General features: G+C 34.2%; 1 protein-coding gene across 1 annotated transcript; it reads right to left on the reverse strand.

Annotated features, from left to right (window-relative positions):
* Positions 1 to 22516: 22516 nt before the first annotated feature.
* On the reverse strand, positions 22517 to 24987 carry LOC115971737. Its single transcript, XM_031091765.1, has 2 exons — positions 23414 to 24987; positions 22517 to 23310 (listed from the first exon to the last, which is right to left on the reverse strand). Exons 1-2 carry the CDS (start codon positions 24985 to 24987, stop codon positions 22710 to 22712), a joined length of 2175 nt encoding a protein of 724 aa, XP_030947625.1. The 3' UTR covers positions 22517 to 22709.
* Between the last annotated feature and the right edge of the window lie 2772 nt (positions 24988 to 27759).

The raw sequence follows: 27759 nt of genomic DNA on the forward strand, positions 1-27759 counted from the left end.
TTAAGGGTCGGGTATGGATAATATCCATACCCTACCCGAACAATTCGAGTAATATCCATACCCTACCCGGTTAAGCTCTACCCATTAAGAACCGGGTATTACCCGAAACATTTGGATCGGGTAGGGTTGGATATTCATTACCAAATAGGTATGGCCATCCCTAGTACTATTGAACTACATTTTTATGTTAAATTCAGTAAACATCGTTATATAAATTTAGAAAAACACACGATCAATAGTAAAACCTTAAATTGGCAGGGGCCCATAATTGGCAATAAAAGCTACCAACAAAGCCCCAACCAACAAATGAATTACAACTGAAAACAATTTTTCAGGGTTCATAGTTTAACTATGCTTCCAAAAGTTATCTTAACTGAAACTCAAACACTATATATGTTCATTCAACTGAGATTGCAAAACTAGCAAACTAAATTTGATGACCTAACGTTTTAGGCCAAAATGGCAAAATGCTCATTTCTCACAAACTTTCTAACAAAATGTCCTCTATCTGAAACTATTTAAGGAAATACCCCTGTTTTGAAATTGCCCCCCATATCTTTAAATAGTTTCAAACCGGGGGCATTTTACTAGAAAGTTTGTGAGAAAAGGGTAAAACCCCATTTTGGCCTAACGTTTTATCCTAAATTTTCCGGCCAAAATGGGCTTTTACCCCTTTCTCACAAACTTTCCAACAAAATGCCCCATATCTGAAACTAATTAGAGAAATATTCCTATTTTGAAACTCAATTTTCTAAAAATCGAGTTTCAAATGTAAAACTCGATTTTTGGAACATCAAGTTATAGCAAGCATGGACTTAGAATTTTTTTTTTTTTTTTTTTTGGGAACTCAAGTTCCACTTGAATTTTTTCAAGGAACTCAAGTTCCATGAACTCAAGTACTTCACATGGAGCTCGAGTTCCAGAAATTTTTTTTTTTTTTTTTTAATTTTCAATTCGCTATAACTCGATTGTCTAAAAATCAAGTTATAAATTGAAAATTTATTTTTAGAAAATCGAGTTTCAATATAGGGACATTTTCTTAAATAGTTTCAGATATGGGGCATTTTGCTGAAAAGTTTTGGCGAAAGGGGCAAATGCCATTTTCTCCTAAATTTTCCTATATTAGAAGGACCCATGTTGCATGATATTTTTTGGGAGAGGCATTTGTTAAAAGTATGTGGTTAAATTATTAAATTTACCATATCTCAATAGCTTAAACTTTTGGGACAATTGATAATTTAATACGGTATCAGAATAAGAAGTTTTAAGTACAATCGACAAATTTAAAAACATGCAACCACTCTAAACCTGTTGAGAGAGATTTAATTCCTTGACCCTAAACTGACAAAAAAAAACCTCTCCCTAGGAGTTTCTCTCTAATGATGTCTCTCTATTTGCCTTTCCTATGAGATTGTCCTTAAGTTTTAATACACTGTGTGTGTTGTTCATCCAAAGTACAGAAATCTCAAACCTCTGCCAATGATTTTATTGGTAGAAAATCTGTAGAGATTTATTTAAAGTACCAAAATTCCAATTGATGCAAAGGAGTTCGTTCATGGAAGAAGTTCTATGGAAGGATTCAGAATCAAAAGTTATGGGACCAGGGTTGTTTGTTGAGGTTGCATAGAAAGCCCATTATACAAATATTTTTAGGTCTAGATTATTGTAATTGATTCTTCTGTAATGAATTTCCTATGGATTGTGTATTCCCTAATGCTTTTTATTTTGAAAATTTTTTTAAAAAAAAGTTTCTATTTCATCACCAATTTCATGTGTGCTTTTTATTACTTTGATTTATTATTTTTGGATTTTGGAGACTTATTATGGGGCCATTTTTTTTTTTTTTCCACCAGCTTCGATCCACTCTTTTTTTTTTCTATAATTTATTAAAATTTGATTAAAAAATATATCATACATTAAATTAAAACTCATAAAACACCAAAAATCAAGTTTTAACATTACAAAACCATTGAAAAGCATAACAATATACCAAGAGTCTTGTAATTCAATTGGCATCTCTTGGATTTTTCCAAAGAAGACATCTCAAATTCAAATCCTCTTCCTTACTATCGAATTTCTTTAAAAAAAACAAAACAAAACAATTCAAGTAAGTTAAATCTTATACATAAAAATATAAATTTAAAATATAACACCAATATGACATCATAAATTTAAATTCAATATACATGTCTGTGTGTCTTACAAAATAAAACCTTTAAAGAATTTATAAAAATATCTTTGATTTTTATATACAAATGAGGTCGGGTCCCCAATCCTTGTCCCTACCTTAAACCTAATTTGGGCAGTCCATCTCATTTAATATGTGAGACGGGTAAAACCTGCCCCATTTGGGGTATGAGGGGTGGATTTAAATTTCCCTTCCTATTAATTGGTTATGATAACTACAAATTAATCCGTCAATTTTTTTTTTTTTTAACCTGATATTGAAATTATACTTTAGCATAATCTAAATGTATAGGTGTGAAACTCTCTCTTGAAAATTTGAACCCTGAACCCTAACCCTTACCCTCTTTACCCTACAAGAACTTATAGTTGTGATATGATCATCACGACAAGGGTGAGCGCTAAGAAAATCTTAGATTCTAAATCAAAATTTTCTATAAGAAAATATCAAGATAAGTGCTTTTTTTTGTTTTTTCCTCGTATGATGTCATTTGGCTATATATTAAACTCTAAAAAGATTTTCATGTCTGTGCTAACCCAAAATTATTTGAAGGAGTGATGAGCTTCCTCATTGTGTGGTATAGATCTGTTTCACTTGATTTACTACTTGGTGGACTTAACTGTAGTATAGCAGATATTCTTCAAAAAGAGCAGCTGTGATTATTATCCATTTGACACGATGATACGAAATTTCGTTCTACCATCAATATGACCACCAGAAATATCATTAGTGGATTGATTACATATCCCTTTCTCTCTCATAAAATGAGTGAGGCTATTGTCGAAATAGGTCATGAGTGGCTCTCCGAGCTATCAAAAATATTAGTTGGTATTAGCAGGAACCCAATTGGGAAAATGGACTGATGACAAGGAGACCCCCTCGAATCAAACTTAGATCCCCAGATATATACATGAATTAAAGTGGGTTAGAACTGTCATTGAAAATTGGAATTAATCACTTTCTTGAATTTTTTTTTTTTTTTTTTTTGAATAAAATAGTGGTCTCTTGGTATAGATTTATAGATCTCACATCATGTGATGTCAATAAATAATATCACATGTACCATCGAGGTCTTGTTAGGGCCAATCTCACTCTTGATCAGAAATATCATTAGGTCTATGACTGATAATCTTGTGAAATTTAGAAGGAAATAGACACTAATGAAGCCACATTATTACATTCTCAAATTAACTCGACATTTTTTTTTTTTTTTTGGTCTTTTTAACCATTGAAAAATATTAACTATAGTATGGTAGAGCTAGTGTGGGTGGAACTTAACCTCATTGGCTCAACCCATTTTCGAAAGTTGTTTCCCTTGGTTTTCTACCCCTTACCAAGAGTAGTATCCCTTGGTCTTATCTATAGAAAGGGCCCAAAGGGGGAATGACTATTTTTTCACATACCCTCTTCTTTCTTTCTTCTTCTTATTATTATTTATCGTGGCGTTGTAGAGAACATCAAACACACAAACGAAGATTACTTTCTTTCCCATCAATTTCCATTAGTGCATGTAGATTTTGGATATAATGTGTTCTGTTCATAAAACAAACACTATTGTGTGAATCTCATCAATATTCTATTCGTGTGAGGCAATACAACGTAGTGTAGAAAATTTACGAGGATCCTTATTGTTTGTAAGTTTGAATAGATAAAAAGTACGCGAAAAAGGATATCTTTTTTTTTTCTTTTGAGTGGATAAAAGTGGAAACTCAAATATCAAAATTGATTCTAAAAAATATTATGGGTTTGAGAAAGATCTCCAACTAGATAAAAAGAATGAAGGAAACCCAAAAAATAATCCTAAGAATTTACCTGGTTTGATCTAATAGCTTACTTCCACAGACAATGAAGTGAAAATTTTACTATAAATTTTGGGAAAATACAAAGATAGAGTGAAGACACTCACATAACCCAAAACACCAATACACCCAAAAAAAAAAAAATTGTTATCTTTCACAAATACAATGATAAGGCCTGCACCTAAAACAAAAGGAAAATTTTATTTATATTTGCACAATACCCTAAAAGAGATTTCTCTCTAACTCCAGCCAACAAGCCAATACAAAGCCAAACCAAATAACAAATTACCACACCACTTACAAATTACTCAAATCAAATATAAATTGTTGTCGCACCACTGAAAGAAAGCTTCTCACAAAATAATTTGCGGCACAAAACAAAGCGACACTCATAAACAAAACAAAACAAAGCCTCATAACCAATTATGACATGGTAAGAGTTTCTATTTTAGGAAAATGTTAAAGTCACAAACTATTTTACAAATTTTTTTACAAATTGTTTATTAAAGATTAAAGATTTGTGATTATAAAAAATGTTGTAAAAAATTTGTGATTGTAGCAATGTTCTTTCTAAAATTAAAGATTGAGAGTTACAACACAAGTCACTATCTCTCCGTTAACAAATTGAAACTCTTACACATTTTCTTTTACCAACCCACTTCTATCTAAATAAATAACATAATTATTACTTTATTTATCAAATAAAATTAAAATGCACCAACATCTTTCAATTTAATTCATTACCCTTTTGCTCAAAGACCCTGATCATAAGGTCATATCAAGAAAATCATCAAATTGAAAGGACTGTTTAGTGTTTAAATCTGTTAAATCAGCTTCTTAATTTTGCTGTTCTTGCAGTCGTTTTGTTGGTGGTGGGAATGGCGGTAGATGGTGCTATAATGGACCCTCAAAGCTTTTCATTCTCTCCCCAGGGAAATTAAAGTGGTTTTTTCCATATCTGGGAAGGATTCTGCTCAAGGATGAGAGGGCTGTTCTTATGGATTTGAACTGTGTAAAGCAATGATCCATCTTTTGATATGCATGGCACTAGCTCAACTGCAAGTCTAGTCTTGTCTTTGTAGTTGGGTGGCATGAGGGGACCCCTACGAGCACTTTAACTGAATTATATTGAAGCACCTAAGAGGAGTGTGCGAGTGAATAGTTTTACTTGGGGTGCTGTAAAGGCCCACAAGTCATTTATAGATGACGAACACAACTACTTCTCTCAGTCCCTTTTCTGGGGTCAGCAGGAGCAGGGAGATTGAACTATTTATCATCCTTTTATCAACTTTGTCCTCTTGTCACAGCTTCGGAGTTCTTTCTTCTACAAGCATTTTGGTGGAGTTTGTTAAACAGAAAGAGGATTTTCCGAATGACGTAACGAGAGAAAGTGGAATAAACGTTTACATGGTTCGGTCTGACAGTACATACTTTCAATGCAAAACCCTAATATATTCTACCAAAAATAATTGGTTCCAATAAATTTTAGCTAGTTTAGCAATAAAGAAGAGAAAAAAAAGTTTTGCTTTAGGATTTATGTTCAAACTTGATTTGATTTGTTCATATATAGCTAATTAGTAGCTGGTTGCAAATTAATTTTCTTTAAGATGGGAATCGGATTTACAATCTTTCTTTGGAAATCCGTACGTCAAGATCAACTAGCTTTGCAGTGGCTAAGTCCAGGCCTAAGTGCAAGAAAGAAAACTAGGCGACTAAACCTAGTTGGAAATGCGCACTTCAACTAATTGCAATCACCAAACTTGTGGTTGGGAGACAACTTGTAGCTTGTATTAAGAAAACACCATTACTTCATTACATACAGCACAAATCCATATAAGTACTGCAATATGCAGTATATGTGCTTCAAGAGGTAAACACACGTTGAGAGTTTCCCATTTAGACCCTGATTTTACGGCTTATGTCAATTTTCAGTTAATTATAAATTTAATTCCAATTGTTTAATTTATTAGCCAATCAACACGTGCATGGATAAACAAGCAAAAGAAGCTAATCACAGTCACAATACAAGCCCCCCAAACTCTCTGATGCCAATAGCACCAACCAATGTATTAAAAAGAATAGTCGCGATACATATTACTTACAAAACCCTCCACGCTAATAATGGCTATGTACTCAAAACTCCTTGCTCCTTCTAGCAACTAATTACATGAATCTTTTCTCCTTACTAGTCACCGGTTCCATCATCCATGACTTGAGCCACCAATTGTAAAACCAAGTTTCCTTGGCCACTCCAAGGCCTCTTAGAGATTTTGGGATTGTTCCAATAATGATTCCCCAACACCAAACAACAAAAAGAATTTTGAAGTATTCTACGTGTGTATTGATTTAATCTCGTCTTATGTGTTAGGTTCTAAGACTTTAAGAACTAAATGTATTAGAACTTCAATTTGTAATATGTTGGCAAATCATGATCAAAATTTAGAGTCTAGATTTAAGCTATTCAAAGTGTGTTTATTTGTAAAGTTGGAATCAAATGATTGCAGGATTTATTAGACTAAATCTGCAAGGCTCGATCGATCGAAAATTAGACTCGATCGATCGAACCTCGTGCAGATTATTTTTTTTGCAAAATTTCCAACTTAGCCCAAGCTCGGTTTGACGTGTCAGGATTTATTGGACTAAATCTGCAAGGCTCGATCGATCGAAAATTAAACTCGATCGATCGAACCTCGTGCAGATTATTTTTTTTGCAAAGTTTCCAACTTAGCCCAAGCCCGGTTTGACGTGTAGGGTTTTATGTTTTACTCCAAGTATAAAAGAAAAAAACTCTAACTACGTTTTAGAGGTCTTTAAAGTGATGTGTGTTGAATCTCTTGTGAGATCTAGAGGTGTTCACCTTTATACACACTTAGGGTTATCAAGATCAAGATTATGTCAAGAACTTGTTGATCGCTTCAGTTGCTACATAAAGAATTTAAAGAAGATCTGAAACCTTTGAGTAGAGTCTCAAAGTCACAAATGGGAGTACTCGTGGTTGCAGTGGATCAAGGAAAGTAGTCCGTGAACTCGGAGTTATCACGTAGTCGTGGTAGTAAGTTTTCTACACGAGGTAGCAATAAGATGTTAGTGGTCTAAGTTCTATTGTAAAAACTTCAATTCTTTCATAATGGATCTGTTTTACTTTGAGGATAGTTAGGTTAAATCCTCTCTAGATTTTTTACCGGTTTGGTTTTCCTAGATTATTATATCGTGTGTTCTTTATATTTCCACATTATTTATATGATATGATTTGATTGTGTTAACCTAGATCTAAATAATTTATCTAAATAATCACTTGGCTAAATAACTAGGTTAAACAACTTGTGTTTTAAGAGGTTTAAAAACGTACAAGTGGTATCAGAGCAAGTTAGCTCTTATATTTAAATCCTTTGATCTAAGAGTTGATCCTTGGCCCCTATTATCATGGAACACAGTCACTCTCTTATGATCCCACCTCACTTTGATGAGAACAACTATGTCTACTAGAAAGTAAGAATGAAAGCATTCCTAAAATCTATTAATGAGAGAGTTTGGAATTTCGTTGAATACGGATAGGAGAAACCGACTACTCATGTAAGCGAGTGGTCAACTTCTCAAAAAAAGGCAGCCTCTTTTAATAGCAAAGTCATGAATGCTATTTTTAATGCTGTTTCTATAGAAGAATTCAAGAGGATCTCAAATGTTGAAGTTGCTCATACTGCATGGAATATTCTCCAAACTGTGCATAAAGACACAAAGGCAGTTAAGATTAACAAACTGCAGCAGTTAACTACTAGATTTGAAAGTACTAGAATGTCTGATGATGAGTGTTTTGATAAATTATATGCTAAACTGAATGATATTGTTAACTCTGCTTATAATTTGGGTGAAATTTATGATCAACCTAAGATTGTTAGGAAGATACTTAGATCCTTGACTAAGGACTTTAGACCCAAAGTAACTATCATTACTGAAAGCAAGGATGTAGAATCCATCTCTGTTGATGAGCTTGTAGGATCTCTCCAATCCAATGAGCTGGACCTACCTAAGACAAACAAATCCAAATCAATGGCTCTTAAGTCAGTTGATGATGTTGATGGTAATGGATTTAATTATGAACTCTCTTCTACAGAGATTGCTTATTTTGCCAAAAACTTTAGAAACTTTCTTAAGAACAACAACAGAAAGGAAAGAGGTAAAAACAATGCTGAACCTAGAAATTTTAAGATGAATGAATCCACTAAAGTGAACAATACTGATAAATCTAAAGAAAAAATAGGTCAAACCTCTAATAATTCCTTGGGTCAACAATATTTTGGTTGTCAAAGGTATAGTCATGTGAAATCAAAATGTCCTACCTTCTTGAGATCAAAGGGTAAAATTATGGCTGAAACCCTTAGTGATGATGAAGTTTCTGATCATGAGTCTAGTAGTGATGAGGATGAAAATTTCATTGCTTTCACAGCTACTGCTATAGTTGATGAAAGTGTTGTGATTGATGAGAACCCTTCTGATGGGGAACTCTCTAAGAATGTCGATTTGCAAGAAGCCTATAATAAGCTTTGCAAAATTGCTGCAAAAGATGCTATGAATGTTGACTTAGGTTTAAAGAAATTTGCTTCTCTTGAACTCAATAAGAAAAATTTGCTGTTGAAATTGTTTGATGCTAATGAATTGATTAATAAGGTGAAGACTGAAAACATGGTATTGCTTGATAAAATTAAGAATTTGAAACTAGAATTATCTGTTACTAGAGAACAAACAAATAGGTCTGCTAGTCCTAAACTTGATCACATATTGAGTATTCAGAAGTCTCCCTTAGACAAAACTGGTCTAGGTTTTGAAGATAGCATCTCTGTATCTGAAACTCATTCCACAAATTTTGTTTCTTCTTCTGAGCCCCCTAAGAGTGAGATTGTCAAACCAGTATAAGTTACACCACCTCTTAGGAAGATTAAAGTTGATCTTAAAGAATCTAAGCCTAAGAATCCTACCCTCCCTAAGGATAAGTTGCATGATAGACTTTTATGAGTTTGTCATTTTTGTGGAAAAATTGGGCATATACATCCAAACTGTTTCAAGTTGCAAGCTGCAAAGTAAGCAAATAAGCCAAAAGTACCCGTGCCTCATGCACAAGATCCTATGGTACTTATTGGTGAGTTGGTAAAAGTGTTAAACCTTTATACCAATCTTGGAGTTGCTCATCATTCTAATATGAATAATAACTTCAATGCAAGAGCTGCACTTAAAAGGTTTTGGATGCAAAAGGCGCAATCTAATTTAGTCTTTCTGACATGATCCTTGTGCTTCATCTCTATATTCTTTATGATCATTCTCCTTTTGCTGTTTTTTTTTTTTTTAGGATTTGCATTGCATAACATTCATGCATTTCATGATAGGTTGTTTTTGTTATTCCTTTTTTTTTTAAAAAAAAATTAAAAAGGGAAAGAAGGAAAAATGTGTTTTGCATTATTTCTCTTAGACTTGTAATCTAGGCTGACCATATTATCTTTACATAATATGCTTGTTGACCTTATTTAGCTTGAATGAGCTTAATTTTACTGTACTTTGCTAGTTTTAGCTGTGTAGTACATGTTGTATGGGAATTGTTTATAGTTTTTAATCACATGATCTTCATTTTGAAGCCACATGCTTTTGATTGTAAGGACTAAAAAATCATAAGAGAAAGGCATAAATAACCATCTCACCACTATTTACTAGCCAATCACGAACACCTTAGTGCATATTATAAGATTTTGTGCTCGAGAAAGTGTAGCACATGCACAAAAAAAACATAAGGTGTAGCCTCGGATTAATGCCTAATTGCACACACTACACAAGTTATTCTTTACTAAACTTAGTACATGATATTGTGTGTGAATTTGGTTTGGCCATCCAAGATTATATATTCCTTGATTTTAATGCATAATGTGTTTAATATTTGTGTTTTTAGGACAATTTGATTAAAAAAAAACTTGTTGTTGGAAGATCTAGGTTGCATTCAAATGCTTTCGAAAAGCTTTTAATCTCATACTCATGCATCTCATTCATGAAACACTATGCTTTGAGGAGTTCCTACATTAAATTGCTCTGTTCTTCAAAAATTTGAATTTTCCAAATTTTCAACCGATCGAAGCTGTTGCTCGACCGATCGAAAATGCAATAAAAATTTAGGTTTGAATCTGCCTGACTTGATCGGTGCTCGATTGATGTTGGATCGATCGAATCTGTTTTTCAATCAATCGAGGCTTATTTTCGACCGATCAAAATTTGGTTAGAAGGTGTTTTAAAAAGTCTTTTCTCACGTGTTCTTCATACTTTTTCAAACTTTTCAAACTCTTTTTCACTGTTCTTCTTTAACCGATCCAATCTAAACCCTTTTTGTCATTTTCTTCCTCAAATTTCTCAAGGGTTTTTGTCCTCAAGTGCAAGTAAGACCTAATTACCCCTTCTTTTTCATTAAAATCACAATTTTCATGCATTTTTATTGAAAATTTCGAACCTAGGGATTTTGGGATTTTTATTCAAATCAGTTGTTTTTAATCAATTTTGTTTAATAGGTTTTTGTTCTTGGATGTTATTAACATGTTTCCCATGCATTAATTTGATTAATTTTGTGATTTGAGAAAATTTTGAAATTCTAGGGCTTGAAACTTTGTGAAATTGTTGGGGATTTTGTTCAATTTGGCTAAAATTGATGAGATTGACTTGTGTTATTGGTTGATTATGTCATTATATGATGTTATCTAACTAGTGTGATGATAAATTGATCAATTTGTTAGGATTTTTGAAATTTGGTTTTTCAAAATTTGGGGTTTTTGGTCTAAAACTATATGTTCAAGTCAATTGATGGTTTATGAAGTAAAATTGAACAAATTTCAATGCATTAGAGCCTGCATCATTCGTGCATTCATTACATGCTTCATATAGATTGTTATTCATTGATATTTTTGTGCTCTAACCCTCTCTAATGTAGTCTACCCTTGGTTCTTTTTTTTCTTTTTTTTTTCAACTCTTAGCATCATGGTTAGAAAGACTAGAGCAAAGAAAACCATCACCCCCTCTACCCCTATTTTCCAGAGTGATAGGTTTCTAACCCTGAAAAACCAAGAAACCTATGAGAATCTAAATGTTTATAGAAAGGAGTGGGCTGAGTGTAAAGTAACTCTAGATGAGGTTGATCTGGAGATATGTAGGAGTTTTGATCGTAGGGGTTGGTTGCCTCTTTTAGATGTAGATCATCCTCCTCCAGCTGTTTTGATTAGAGAGTTCTACTCGAACCTCTCTATCCACTCCGATGATTCCAACATCCAACATGTGACGAGTTGGATACGGGGTGAAGTGTATGTCATTACTCCTAAGGTAGTGGCCTCTACTCTTCATGTACCTTTGGTACAGCAACTTGTTTATCCTTACACCGAGGTCCCTCCTCTCGATGACATTATGTCTTACATCACTAGTACTTCCATTCAGTGGGGTACTAATCCTCGTGTCACCTCTCATGAGCTTATTGAGCTCAACTATTTGTTTTTCCAAATTTCTTGTCATTCTATTTGGCCTATCTCTATCTCTCACTTGCACACCATTCCTATTGAGAGATGTGCATTTTTGTATGCTCTTGTCACCGATTCTCCTATGAGTTTTCCTACTCTTTTCATTCAATCACTTGTTAAGGTTCATAGGAGTAGTTCGAAAGGGCATGGTCTTTTCTTTCCTGTTTTCATTCATAGAATTTTGTTAGATTTGGGTTTAGAGGACTTTCTTGCTTAGGCAAAAAAGTCCAGAGTTAAGTCTGGACTTTCTTGCCACCTTCCTTAGGCAAAGAGCAGCTCAGATGAAAGCTAGCTCTAAACGCCCCAAATTTGAGTCTTCCACAGGTGATGCATCTCGGCCTCCTCGATCTGGTGATCCTTCTACTGAGGAGTTTGTTAATCCTACCGCCGCTATTGATCCTCCACCTTCTTCTTTGAGCAATGCTTCTCTACGGAGTATGCTGGACACTATCATTATTATTCAGGTGGCGCATGGACAAATTTTGGTGGATGTGCTTGCGGAGCTTCAAGCTTTACGTGTTGATTTGGTGAGTGTTCAACGGTCTCCTCCACCACCTCCTTTTGATGATGAGCCTTGATTACCCTTTAGCACTTCATCACAAAAAGGGGGAGTACATATTATGCATGGAGATAGACGGAGTTTTTTGTTTTGGGGTACATAGATTATATCTAGGAGCTTCTTGATGTACTTCATTTTATTTTGGCTCATGATGTATTTTAGGAATTAAATGTATTAGAACTTCAATTTGTAATGTGTTGGCAAACCATAATCAAAATTTAGAGTCTAGATTTAGGTTGCTCAAAGTGTGTTTATTTGTAAAGTTGGAATCAAGTGATTGCAGGATTTATTAGACTAAATCTGCAAGGCTCGATCGATCGAAAATTAGACTCAATCGATCGAACCTCGAGCGGATTATTTTTTTCTACAAAATTTCTAACTCAGCCCAAGCCCGATTTGACGTGTAGGGTTTTATGTTTTACTTCAAGTATAAAAGGATAAACCCTAGCGACGTTTTAGAGGTCTTTGATGTGTTGTGTGTTGAATCTCTTGTGAGATCTAAAGGTGTTTACCTTCATACACACTTAGAGTTATCAAGATCAAGATTATGTCAAAAACTTGTTGATTGCTTCAGTTATTGCATAAATAATTTAAAGAAGATCTGAAACCTTTGAGTGGAGTCTCAAAGTCACAAGTGGGAGTACTTGTGGTTACATTGGATTAAGTAAAGAAGTAGTCCATGGACTCGAAACTGTCACGTGGTTGTGGTAGTAAGTTTTCTACACGATGTATCAATAGGATGTTAATGGTCTAAATTCTATTATAAAAACTTCAATTCTTTCATAGTGGATCTGTTTTACCTTGAGAATAGCTAGGTTAAATCCTCCCCAGGTTTTTTACTGGTTTGATTTTCTTGGGTTATCATATCGTGTGTTCTTTATATTTCTGTATCACTTACATGATATGATTTTATTGAGTTAACCTAGATCTGAATAATTTATCTAAGTAGTTACTTGGCTAAATAACTAGGTTAAACAACTTGTGTTTTAAGGGGTCTAAAAACGTACATTATGGAATTTGGAAATTAGAGAGGAAAAAGGTAGAGAGAATAAATGAGTTTAGGCTCTAAGGTTTGTGGTTGCTATCTAGCTCTTCAACATGGGAATTTAGTGCTTAATCTCACGGGTTTTAGAGGAATATGAGAGGGCTTAAAGGATGGGTACAAAAAATGATGCAAATAACCGATTTCTCTCAAGCTCATGAAAACTAAGTTACTGCCAAGTGTCCTCTAAAGTTATTATTCCAACTACTTTTTCAAATTTTGAACTCACCCCTCAACTCACCTAACATATTAATATCTATTAAGATGTTTAGTTCAGAAATTTCACTTTTTAGCAAATTGAACTCTCAACCGAGTATAATGAACCCACAAATGTAACACGGTACTGTTTGTTTTTAGACCCCTTAAAACAAAACCAGATTAACCTAGTTATTTAGCCAAGTGATTACTTAGTCAAATTATCAGATCTGGGTTAACACAAATATATCATATCAATGTGTAAAGTGCGGAAAATAAAGAACACAAAGATATGATAACCCAGGAAACCAAACCGGTAAAAACTTGGGGAGGATTTAACCTAGCTATCCTCAAGGTAAACCTAAATCCACTATGAAAGAATTGAAGTTTACACAATAGCGACTTAGACCACTAACATCCTATTGCTACCTCGAGTAGGAAACTTACTACCACGACCCCATGATAGCTCCGAGTCCACGAACTACTTCTTTCTTGGATTCCTAGCGAGTACAAGCACACCAGCTTGTGTATCTTTAAGCTTCTTGAATGCAGTAACTGAATGATCACCAAGTTCTTGACATAATCTTGAATCTTGGAAACCCTAAGTATATGTGAAGGAAAACACCTCTAGATCTCACAAAATATTCACACACACAGCATAAGGAGCAACCTCAAAAACGTGGCTAGGGTTTCCCTTTTATACCTAGGGCAAAACATAAAACCCTACAAGTCATATGGGCTTAGGGCTGAGTTGGAAATTCTACAGAAAAAACAATCTACACGACTTTCGATCGATCAAGTCTAATTCTCGATCGATCGAGCCAAACAGAATTGCATACTCAATTCTGCAGTAACTCGATTCCAACTTTACATAAAAGGCCTATACTTTGAGCCAGTCTAAAACAAGACTAAACTTGTTTTGATCATGGTTTGCCAACATACAAAATAAAGTTCTAATACATTACTTCCTAATTACTTAGAATTTAACAAGTAAAACGAAAATATCAACAGAAAAGTACACGAAAAATTGGTACAAAATAATATCAAGGGAGTCAATCTCGTATTGGAGGCTGTACCAATTTGACCAGTGGAACGATATATTTTGGTACTGGTTAATACTGGTGTACCATTTCGGATTTACTGTTATTTTTCATATTCATAAATATGTGTGTGTGTGTGTGTGTGTGTGTGTGTTATACTAAATATAAAAGTTTACCATAAAACATTACCTCAATTCAGAACAAATTATTCATGGTTTTAGACTTTAGCATCAATTAAAAGAAAAAAAAAACACAATATAAAAAATAGAAAACTTAATTGTTCATTGCATACTAAGAAAACAAATAATACTAATAAATTAATGCACAACAGATTAATAAGAATAAAACTACCATATTCTGCAACAAGCTCACCTCAAAGGACATGAGAAACCACATAAAGCAAGCCTTGGGAGTTCCTGAAATCAAGCAATATGAGAAGTACTTAGGATTACCATCATTTGTGGGGGAGAGGAAGAAGGCTAGGTGTGGAGAAAATTACAAGGTTGGGAAGAAAAGCTACTCTCAAAAGCAAGTAGGGAGGTCCTAATTAAAGCAGTGGTACAAGCAATCCCCACCTATACCATGAGTTTGCTTTAAAATTCCGGTAGGTCTATGCTCTGAAATTGAAAGTATTGTTAGAAAATTTTGGTGGCGACAAAGAGGAGACCGTAGGAAAATCCATTGGGTGAAGTGGGAAAATCTTTGTCAACCAAAGAAAGATTGAGGTATGGGTTTTAAGGATCTAGCCTTATTTAATGATGCACTCTTAGCAAAATAGGCATGGCATCCCCTTCACAATAAAAATTATTTATTTTATCGAATTTTCAAGGCTAAATTCTTTTCAAATTGCTCCATCATGGAGGCTGCTCAATCTTCAAAGGGGTCTTACGCTTGGTAGAGTATACTGAAAGCAAGAGACATGTTAAAGAGAGGAGCTAGATGAAAAGTTGGCTGTGGGGAGAATATTAGCGTGTAAAACGATGCCTGGTTACCATCTTTGGATCATCATACAGTGCAATCACCAGTGGTGGAAGGATTTCAAGAAGCCAAATTGATGGAATTCATCAACCCGGTTTCTCACAGGTGGGAGTCTGAATTAATCAACGATTTGTTCACTCCACAAGAAGCTAAATTGATATTGAGCATCCCATTGAATCAGAAGTGGACTGAGGATAAAGTTATTTGGCTGTTTGCCTCTTCAGGTAACTACTCTGTCATATCAGGCTATAAGTTTCTTGTTAATGAAAATTGCATTCAAGGTACAAGTTCAAACAACCCGAGCCTTCTTCAAGTTCTCTGGAAGAAGATTTGGGAGGCTACAGTTCCTAATAAAGTTAGGAATTTCGTGTGGAGAGCATGTAAGAATGCAATTCTAGCAAAGACAAACTTGGTCCATAGGAAAGTTCTAACTGAGAGCATTTGTGATCACTACCGTGCCTCTCCCAAAACAGTCCTTCATGCACTTTGGGAATGCCTAAAATTGTCGGTGGTGTGGGAGTCAGATAATCAATGGAGCTTCAGAGGAGGTTCAAGCTTCTCATCTTTTCATGCACTAGTCCAACACGTTATTGCTAAAAATTAGGATCTAGAGAACTTTTCCACTATCGCTTGGACGATATGGTATCACTAGAATCAAGTTAGGGTCAGCCAGAAAGATTTCCCTTACAATCAAATCTACCCTCTTGCCACCCAAATGCTACAAGAGTTCTTGCAGGTGCTTTCGGAGCGGCAACCTCAGCTACCAAGAGCAGAAAGGCAGCAAGTCAAATGGAAACCTCTTCTGTTTGTTTTTAGACCCCTTAAAATGCAATCAGATTAACCTAGTTAATTAGCCAAGTGATTACTTAATCAAATTATCAAAGGTTAACACACATATATCATATTATTGTAAAGTGCAAAAAATAAAGAATACAACAATATAATAACTCAGAAAAACCAAACCGGTAAAAAACCTATGAAGGATTTAATCTAACTATTCTCAAGGTAATACGAATCCACTATGAAAGAATTGAAGTTTACACAATAGCGACTTAGACCACTAACATCCTATTGCTACCTCGAGTAGGAAACTTACTACCACGACCACGTGACAATGCCGAGTCCACGGACTACTTCTTTCTTGGATTCCTAGCAAGTACAGGCACTCCCGCTTGTGTATCTTTAAGCTCTTGAAAGCAGCAACTAAATTGACCACCAAGCTCTCGACATCAATCTTGAGATTGAAAACCCTAAGTGTATGTGAAGGCAAACACCTCTAAATTTCACAGAATATTCATACACACAGCATAAAGAGCAACCACAAAACATGGCTAGGATTTTCCCTTTTATACTTAAGGCAAAACATAAAACCCTACACGTCAAATGGGCTTGAGCTGAGTTGGAAATTCTGCAGAAAAAAACAATCTACACGACTTTCAATCGATCGAGTCTAATTCTCGATCGATCTAGCCAAGCAGATTTACACAGTAAATCCTGCAGTAACTTGATTCCAACTTTACATAATAACGCATACTTTGAGCAAGTCTAAACGAGTCTAAACAAGATTAAAACGTTTTGATCATGGTTTGTCAACATTACAAAATGAAGTTCTAATACATTAGTTCCTAATTCCTTAAAACCTAACATCCTCCAATGACAAAACTCAAAGCAAACTTTGATGGGGCTGTATAAGACAAAAGAGCAGGGTTGGGTGTGGTGATACGAAATCATCAAGGTCAGGTTCTCACTTCTTTGTCCGAGAACATTGTGCTTCCACCTTCCATCGAGGATGTTGAAGCTCTGGCAACAACCTGAGCGGTTTCCTTTGCAACTGAGCTAGGCTTTTCATCTATCATTATTAAGGGTGACTCAAAGGTGGTAATTAAAGCCCTAAATAGTGAAGAGGAGTCCCTTACCACGTTTGGTCATCTATTTTCTACAGCAAGACCAACTATGGACATGTTTAGCAGCTTAAGTTTCTCTCACACTCACAGACAAGACAATAGTTTAGCACATAACCTAGCAAGACATGTTAGTAGTAATTTAGTGTGGATGGAGGATGTTCCATCACAGTTACAAAGTGTACTTCAAGCCGATTTTGGCTAGTTTGTTTTAATGAAAATTTATGGCTTGCTTCTCAAAATTAATTAATTAATGCAAGTAAGTTACCATTCTGCCCTTACAAAAATTCAAAAATTATAAAACTATAAAAAATAATAATAATAAAAAAAGGAAGCTTTTTTTTTTGTACTGGCCCATACACCCGGTATTGGCCGGTAATACCTGAAATCAGCCAGTATGGCTGGTATGGCTGGTATTTGAACTGGTATTAAATGTTGACATTTTGATACCAGTATACGTACCAGTACGATACATACTGGCCGGTATGGTATCGACCACCTTGCAAAATATGCCAATACTAAGATCCTATAATATAATTGGATTAATTATCCATTAAAACGTGAATTTTTTCTTAACTAGTAAAATATCTTGCTATTGAATAAGAGACCGAACATCAAATATGGCATATATCTGGATTAAAATACATTATTACAACGTACTCACCTTCGTCCTAGTACGCCTTATTAGCATAAGTGCCCACTATGTCTATGGATGTATCCTAGTCCCTAGATTCCAAACACAGATGCCTAATATCGGAATTAGCCAATTGCGTCTAAAGACTCTAAACCTTAGAAGGTGCTAAAATGAAGTGTATTGTGCCTAAACCTTAGAAGGTGCTAAAATGAAGTGTATTGTGCCTAAACCTTAGAAGGTGGTAACATGAAGTACACTTTGGTACACTTGAGGCAAGCCGTCCTATATAACACAATGATTTGTGCCTACTGGTTGCCCATATGATCGTATATCATATATTCTTTGAGGAACGCATAAGGTTCTGAATTGGATTGATTGAGGAAGGCACCATGTGTGGAAGATATATAGCACTACTTTAAGAATAGCGTTTTAGGTGTACGGAACTAATGACCTTTATGTATTGATATGATCGTATGTTTTCAGATTGTGACATTTGTCTATCAAATTTTTAACTTAAAATGAGACACTTGTCAATTATAACTGTCAATTGGAATTTCCCTTTTACTTGTTCTTTATATAGACACACAATTTGACAACAATCAAAACCCAATAAGTTAATCTTAAGCACTTGTCTACCATTTTGATATAATCATAAATTTCCTCCATCCTAGGTTGGAAGAAATTTAATGTGACAAATAAACAAATTTTCGAATATACATTTCCTCTCCTATAACATATTCAATAATAGTCTATGACATATTTAAATAATTTATAGTAAGTAATGAGATTTAATAAATATGGATAATCTCCATGGCAGGGTAAAAAACAAGACTAAATATATTAATGATTTTAAAAACCACAAAATAACACACACACATGTATATATGTGTGTAATTAATACTTAAAAGTTAAAACATGTTTTATCATGACTTATTATTTTTATTATTTTCCCATTTATAAAAAAATTCCATTAAGTTAGTTTTTTGTATAAAAACTTCCATCAAATATTTTTCTATTAAGTCATATATGTACATATGGATTCAGATCCTCTAGATTTTCTAGAGTACTCTACCAAATAAATTTCCTTAAATCTTAACCATTCTTTAATGATTTAATAGTCTAGATATTTAATGATTTAATGGTCTAAATTTTGCCATGTTAGCATTCCATTAATAATAATCTTAATTGTTAAGATTAAGGAAATCTATTGGTAGATTACCTTAAGAACTCTAGAGGATCTGAATCCATTATTATATAGTTTAAAGAAAACATTTTTCTATTAAGTCTACCTCTCTGCCTCTTTTTGTCATTTGATAACCTTATTAACTGCCATGAAATGTATTGAAAGAGGTTATTTCAACTAAGTTTGGAGGAAAATGTTGTCCTTCTAATAAAGATATCCACATTTAGTAATTAGAACTCTTCTTTGTCATTCAATACACATAGTTCCACTAGGTTGATGCAGAGAAATGGGGAAGGGAGGAGGGTACAACTAGTCACACATCCAAGGGTATGTTAAGGTGGAAATTCATGTTGGCAAGTTGTGTTTGTGTTGTGGTGAGGTCTGGATATTCGAATACATGATTTAACCATAACTTGACTTATTTAATAATTGTGTCAAAGCCCTTCATCCCTAACATGATCTGTTTATTAAGTAGGTTAACATGACACAACTCACATAACATGCTTAATAAATAAGTCATTTTGGGTTGACACAAACTCAAGTATTTTTATCCCATTAAATAAACATATTTTATTGGGTTGACACAAAGTAATGAACTGAATTTTGGATTATTGTAAGTTAAATAAATCAGAGATAAAATTGACTCATTTATAAATTGTTTTCAACAAATCGAGTGATTTGACATGAACCCATTCACACTAATCAATGAACACTAACCCAATGTGTCGTCTCGCGGGTTATGTCGAACACTATCACCTTGCATGTTAGTACTATTGTTCCCTTTTAGCACATTCATCAATAATTATCCTAGATTTTCAGCATGGCTCAAATGGGAAATAACATATTATAGCAAAAAGTTTTAACAAAATAATAGGATGTCAAGTTAATACATATCAAGAATCACGTACATCTCCTATAATTGATTATATTCTTCTGCTAATTTGTTTATACCTTTTTTATTTTCCTTATTTAATTAGGAGTCCTTCAATTACTAAAGGTTTTTTTTTTTTTTTTTAGAAACAAACACACACACAAAAGGAAGAGAGAAAGGGGTAGACTAGATTATTTTCTTTAGCATTGTTCTTTTTCTTTCAATCTTTTATCTCCTTTTTATCTAGATCATGGATTACAACTCATTAATTTTTATCCCCTTCTTTTTTTCTTGATCATTGCTGGACAACTCATAAATTGGAGTTGAGTCATGATATGGCTGACCTTGTAATCTTTCCGTTGTGTCACTCAACTATACAGGCACGAGCTTTTCCTGTCTAGCCTCAAAGTAGTCTGACTAGATTTGATCAGCAATATTTCATATTCCTTATGACTGCCACTAGCTGATACTCGATCGTGCAACTCTTCCTTGCTTTTCTTCTTATTATTTATTAGTGTCACAATTCTTACAAGTGCTCATCATTTGTTTGATCGATGCATTTTTTACTGCCAAATCTATAAGATTGTATCTAATTTACTTAAAGCAATTACCACCCCGCATGAGACAAGACAAGCATAAGAGAATTAATGGTGCTAGTAATCTCCCACTAGTATTCCTGTTGCCATTGTTGTATACTATTAGATCATTTAATCTAAAGTTTTATGGAGTCATTTACAAATAATATGCTTATCAACACCCCATCGTGCGGAATAAAAATTTTCATGTTATTATTCCCAACCCAATACACAAATTGTCGGCATAAGGAACTTCATTTTATTATTGTCTTGATGAGCTTGAATTTCACTGCTCTGATACCCCACCTTGAGTTTGAGGGAACTGTTAATGTGTAATAGGCTCGTGAGCTTTAGGCCTACTTTACTTGTCTTGCTTAGCACGCATATTTGTACATCACACTTATCTACTATATAAAGACACTCTTATATATGTTATTACTTGATAAATACACTACAATTGATTCAGTATTTCTAACAAATATTATTGTAAAACTGGGCTTGGATTTAACACTTACATGAAAATTCCAGGTGGTGTATCCTCAGACATTGTGACCTTCAAACTGTGGGAGTGAACTGTTCACTTTTTGTTCCTATCGCCACTAACTATAAATCATCATCGCGAATAATATTCTTTCATGATGCATTTCAAAAAATATTCTTTCATGATGAATGTGTTGTCTTTCTAGCTAGTACTTGTTCTTTCTGCATCCCACAGAGGCCATGACAATATTGATTAAACACTTCTCTTTTGTGGCTTTCCTTCCTCCTTTTGGAACCTTATTCTTTTATTTTCACAGCATCAAAACAACACTTGCAGAGAGAGAGAAAAAAAAAAAAAAGGACAGGGATGAGGGATGTAATGTTATGGTTCAAAACTTTCAATACCTAAAAAAAAGAAATAGTACTGACTTCTCTAACTTTAAGTTTGTCTTTCTAGTTATTTTAGCACAAAATGTACATTCACCTGAGTGTGTTCGTCAACAATCAGATGATGGGCAAAGCTTCTCTTAACACAAACAAGACACATGTGACACATATGACTATACCAATCTGTGTCATATCATAGACGTGTGCGGTAGCAATGTATTTAAACACTGGACCCAAACCAAATCAGAACCAAAAACGCTTCCAAATGTAAGTATTGCACAGGCCACTCTCTCATCATGAATTTTCATGGTGATGGAGTAAAAACTAAGAAGTTGATAGAGACCGAAGTGACTAATTAAGATTCTTTTAGGTGGAGTCTGTCGGATATCTGGGGTTAACTGGTCGAGTTTTCAATTAGAAAAGCCCAATTAAACAAGGCCATTTCACATGGAGTTGGAGGGAGAACCCCAAGGATGTGACTAACATGACAAAACTCTTTGATCCGCACCTAGGTTTGTCATGAAAAAACAAATGTGCCTGCTTTTGCATCATATGATGAGCTTGCTGAAAGGTCATCTTGTAAGGAGTATGATAAGGATACAACTTTGGCTCTTTTTAAGCGTGCGTTTAATGTTGACTATGGCCAGAAAACATGGACTCATTTTCAAAAAGAGGATATATTTTTCTACTTTTCTCTTTGATTTGTTGTTGTTTATAAAAGATGACCCCCTCAGTAAAATGAAGTGCTAGTTTTCATTAGTGGCACACTGGCTGTGGCAAAATTGGCATCTAGCCAATGCTACAACGGCAAAAGTACAAAGCGAGTGGGATTTGATGGTCAAGCTACCACAATCGCTCGTTAATTTGCTACGTATAGTAGCATAAGAAACGACAGTGCTATACCCATATTACTTTCTTGGTGTAATAATCCGTATATTAAAAGGACGTGAAACCTAAGTTGCACGGACACGGACACGACACGGACACGGACACGGGGATACGGCAATTTTTGAAAAATAAGGACACGACACGGCGGCGACACGGCGGTTAAATAATTAATTAAATTTTATATTTAGACACATTTTTTAATATTTTTAGACATAAAATACATTTATATCTAGAATTCAAATTATGTAGAACTACAAATAAGTAAACTAACACCCAAAGTAGTACAATAATACACATAAAATGTTTAAAGTACAAACCATAAAAGGATAACAAGTTCAACATCAAACTAAAAACATAAAAGGATAATAAGTTCAACATCAAACTAAAAACATAAAAGGATAACAAGTTCAACATCAAACTAAAAACATAAAAAGATAACAAGTTTTAAACTACAAGATTATCAAAGAACAACAACATCATCATCATCAACATAATCATTATTCTCAACAATACTTGTCTCCATCTCTGGCTCATCTAGTGTGAGATAAGCAACCTCAAGCAACCCAGGTCCTCCAAATGGCTCATCCCAATTATCTCCACCAATGTCCCACTTCTTAGATTCTCCACTATTGTACTCGGGCCTCCTCCTTGAAAGAAGTCGAAGATTAGAATGAACAAACACTAAATCTTCAGCACGTTTAGGAGTAATTCTATTCCTCCTCATAGAATGGATGAAGCCATAGGTACTCCAATTCCTCTCAGCACATGATGATGAGCAAGGCTGTTCAAGAAGTTTTAGAGCTAAAGTTTGAAGTATTGGTAAAGTAGACCCATAAGTTGACCACCAAAGCATTGGATTGTAGTTCCACCTATCCTCCATGTTATCCTCATCATAAACCTGTAATGAGTTAAACAAACCAAACTCCACATTAACTTTTTGCCTATCATCAGGATCAGGAAAGATCCTTTTGAGACACTTGTTTCTCTCCACTGAAATTTCAGCATCCTTATGTGGTGCAACACGGCCTCTAACTTCCTCAATCCATTTAATAGTATAATACCTAGTTAAAAACAAATAAACAAGTACAACTAATGATTTTAGTTTATTTATTTGGAAATACCTAAAGAATATAAACGAAAAGATTAAAGAGATAGAAAAATTACTTTGGATTCAAGGAGTGGGCTAGGCAATGAAGTGGTGTGCAATTTTTAGTCCACCGTTCAATAAGTATATTGTGTACCACATCATAGAATGGAGACTCCTCATAGTCTTCCTTGCCTTCATGTTGGTATATTTCTTTCTTCACATTTTCTATCATGGAATCCCACATTTCATACACCTTATGGAGAATAGGTGCATCCGTGTCAGCCACTCGAAGCATCTCATAAATAGGTTCTGTGAATCTTAGAATGTATTCGACCTTGTCCCACCACAAATCATTCAAAATATAATCCCTCACAGTTTGAGCTTTTCCTACATCATCTTCTCTATATGACATCCATTCCTCACTAACAACCATATTTCGAAGATTTTGTTTTACTTGAAACAATCTTTTAAGCATGATAATTATTGAAGCAAATCGTGTTTCAGCAACAGCAAGTAACTTCAAAGGAGAATATGAATTAAAAATTGCTAATCTCATAGAATGATTTGTGATGAAAATACGAATGAAAGTTGCCTCATCTGAAACTTGTGCAATCCAGTTACATTCATTATATGCATCCTCATTCTGCAAAGAGTACTTAGGTGCACATATATTCTTCAAAGCCAAATTGAGAGTATGCACAACACAAGGTGACCAAAATATATGAGGATATTCAGCTTCAACAATAGATCCTGCAGCCTTCATAACAGACGCATTATCAGTAATAATTTGGACAACATGTTGAGGCCCAACCTCACCAACAACCTTTAAAAACAAGTCAGCAATGAAGTGCTTGTCTTTGTACTCTTTGGTACCATCAATGGATTTGATAAAAATTGGCCCTTTCTGTGATGTAGCCATAAAATTGATAAGTGGCCTTTTTTGTACATCTGTCCACCCATCACTTACAATGCTTAAACCCTTTTCTTTCCAAGTGTCTTTAATTGCCCTCAACAACTTCTCAATATGTGCCTTCTCTTTTTGCAACAAAGTTGTTCTTAATTTATTGTAACCCGGAGGAACATAGCCCGCTAAATTATTATTAGCTGCAAACTTGATCATCTCAATCCAATACGGGTTCTTAGCAAAGTGAAAGGGTAAGCCAGCAGAGTAAAATGTCCTAGCAATAAGACAATCTAATTGCTCTCGACATTGATTGTTAAAAGCCCTCTCCAAAGGAGAATTCCCAATCCCAACCCCTTTTTTTTTTTGGAAAAATGGATGACTTGTAGCTGTACTACTCTCCCTACTATCCAAATTAGGACTAGTAGGAGAATCAGTTGGTAAAGACACTAACTTAGGCTTCTTCAATCTACGCGAAGATTCCTCAAATGCATCTTCTAATTTCTGCATTTCATTTTGATACTCATCTCCAACCTTGGCACATGCTTGTATTCCAAACTTAGGCAATTTTAACAAGTGTGCCTTCACCCTTGAATAAGACCCCTTAAAAAATTTTTCACAATAGTTACATCTAAAAGAAACATTCCCACCACCAACACTTGCTTTTTCTAATCTAGTAACATATTTCCATAGAGGAGCAGCATTCTCAGAAGATGATTTCTCATTCTCACTTTCTTTTTCAGGATTCATTTTAATAATTCACCTACAATATTTAACTTCAATAAATAAATAAAACTATAGCAGGGCACAAAAACAAATTTATAAATAATAAGTTATAACTAAAAAAAAAAAAGAAAAAAAAAAAAAAAAGACACAGGTCACGGCACCACCACAGCAGCAGTAAAAAAAAAAAAAAACAGACAAAACACGTTATATATATAAAAGTGCTTAACAGTAAACATTACACCCACCCACGCTAAAATTAACACTTGAAAGAAAGAATGAAAAAAAAAAAAAAAAAAAAAAAAAAAAAAAAAAAAAAAAAAAGCAGAGAGAACAGAGAAGAGGTGAATCGGACCTGTTGTCCGCGCCGAGAGAGATGGAGATCGGAAGGGACGGATGGAACGCCGTCGACGTCAGAGCTCGCCGATCGGCACGAGCTAACTCCGGCGAAGAGCAGACAGCAGCGGCAGCGAAGTGGGTTTCAGCAACAGAGAAGAAGTGAAGAACTTGAGTTTTGTGGTTTGAACTTCCAATTTTCAGATTCTAAAAATGTTTTATGGTTTTAGGGTTGTCACAGATCAACGGTAATGGTAAGTCCATCTGTCAAAATCTGTGCTTTTTTCCTTTTTTTTTTTTTTTTTTTTTTACTGCTGGCGTGTCGACGCGTCGGAACCGCGTCGCGCCGTGTCGGAGAGAAGCGAAAAAAAAAAAAAAAAAAAAAAAAAAAAAAAAAAAAAAAAAAGGGACACCGCCGGACACCGGAAACTGGCGCGTCGTCCCCGTTCCGGTGTCCGACACGTGTCGGACGCGGACACGACGCCAAAAATGGCGTGTCCGTGCAACATAGCGTGAAACATTATGTTACATGCATATACGTCTATTGGAGGCACATTTATACGTCTAGTTTGAACCCAACTAGCAAAATTACCCCAATAATTGATTAAGTTTTGCTTAGTCTAGAGTTAAGAATTTATAAATTAGCTAGCACACCAGAGTAATAATCAATTAATCACAATCCAAAAATAATAAAAGTAATAAAAATAATCAAGGGTTTAGTGATGAAGTGTTTCAAAGGAAAAATCACTTTTGGGTAACTAGGTTTAAACATCGGTTCAACAAGTTCAGTTACTGTTTTATGCAGTCTTGCTTGAGCAATAGTCAAGCAGACTTTTTGTTTAAGTTCACTCAAGCGAGTCTTCTGAAACTTGAGATCTTCAAATAATTTCTTGACTTGACACAATAACAATATATAACCAAACTATTTTAAAGACACCCTCATTTACACTTGTTTTGATACCACAACCTAAAACCTAACATATGAAAACATGATAAGTGAAACTAGAGATAGAAGAAATTTCACTACATGAGTACTAAAAACTAATATGCTAACTTAATTTTAAACAAGAATAAAATAAAATTAATTAAGAAATTTATCTAGGAACATGCTAAAATTACTACCAATTTACATTAAAAGTCTTAGAAATAAACATGACAATCAATGAGATTGGAACTACTTCAACAATTAACACAATAAAGAAATTGCTTAATATATATACATTAGCTTGCTTGTAAAAGTTGGCATACAAGTTTGTAATACACATGAGATAAAATGCAGGGTATCCCTGTAAACTGTGATTGATCGAGTATTAGTGGAATGCTCAAAGTGAGATAAATGAATTTTATTTTTAAATTTAGCATTTTTCTATTGTTGTGACAAGTAATTACATAAATTATTATGTTCATTTGTAAAATTTATGTAGTAAAATAGATTGTATTTTTAGTATTTTTTGAAAATGATAAGTCCTTAATCATTTCATACTAATATTAATGACAATAATGATTAATAATTTTATTTTATACATAGAATTACACATTGCCAGCAACAAAAGAGAAGGGGAACCTTGTGGGGGGTTTATAGTTTGGATAAGTAATCGTATAAACTTTGGATAAGTAATCATATAAACATAATTACTTTAAATAAAAAGTATTCATATAATAATATATGTCTAATTTGTATTAATTCTTCTTTTCATCTCCAAGAAAGTCTCCAAAACATTGAACCAATAGAAGTCCAAGCAAATTGAAACCCTAAACCATTTCAATAAATGAAAAAAAAAAAAAAAAATGAGTATACTGAAAAATTATTAATAACCAATTTTCTTAAAAATTGTAAAAGAGACTTTAATAAACCTAAAAATAGCAATAGCCAATATGAATGCATGGTTTTAATTTTTAAAACAAAAAAGAAATAATATAGAAAATTTATTATTAATTTAATATTTAAATCAAAAAAACAAACACTCTTAACAGTTCAAAATGTATTGAGTAGACTCTCATCTGAAGTATACCTCAGATAATTTACAATTAGAAGATTCCTATCAAACTATATTCAATCATTATAATTTTAATATGAGCAATAAATTGCTGGCTATGCCACTGTACACTACGCCTCCACTTTTTTTTTGTTTTTTCCGGTGAATACTGTGCAAATTGATAGCACAAGAAAGATGGATTGGCAATTTGAACAGTTTTAGGCATTCAACAACCTCTTCTATCTGCAACCAACAAATTCCCTGATGACCAAATTGACAACACAGTAGTTGACAATGTGGGTGGGTGGTGTTTGGTAGCAATCACATTCTTTGGGAATTTGGGGGCTTAGCAGCAAGTAACTGTAGCAAGTAATTAAGCTCCTGTGGAATGTGGACCCTTGGCTTTGAGCAGCAAAGATAAGTGGGTCTCTTTTTCCACCACTTCCCCACCTTTTATCGTAGACAGCAATAAGATCAGGGTTTCGTA

Source organism: Quercus lobata, chromosome 2 (genome assembly GCF_001633185.2).
Source record: "Quercus lobata isolate SW786 chromosome 2, ValleyOak3.0 Primary Assembly, whole genome shotgun sequence".
In the NCBI taxonomy this organism is placed as follows: Eukaryota; Viridiplantae; Streptophyta; class Magnoliopsida; order Fagales; family Fagaceae; genus Quercus; species Quercus lobata.

Coding starts and splice junctions, on each gene's coding strand:
- LOC115971737 (XM_031091765.1), bottom strand. CDS start 24,987: ATGAATCCTGAAAAAGAAAGTGAGAATGAGAAATCATCTTCTGAGAAT. Junction 23,311..23,413: donor GCCCACTCCTTGAATCCAAA/GTAATTTTTCTA, acceptor GTTTTTAACTAG/GTATTATACTATTAAATGGA.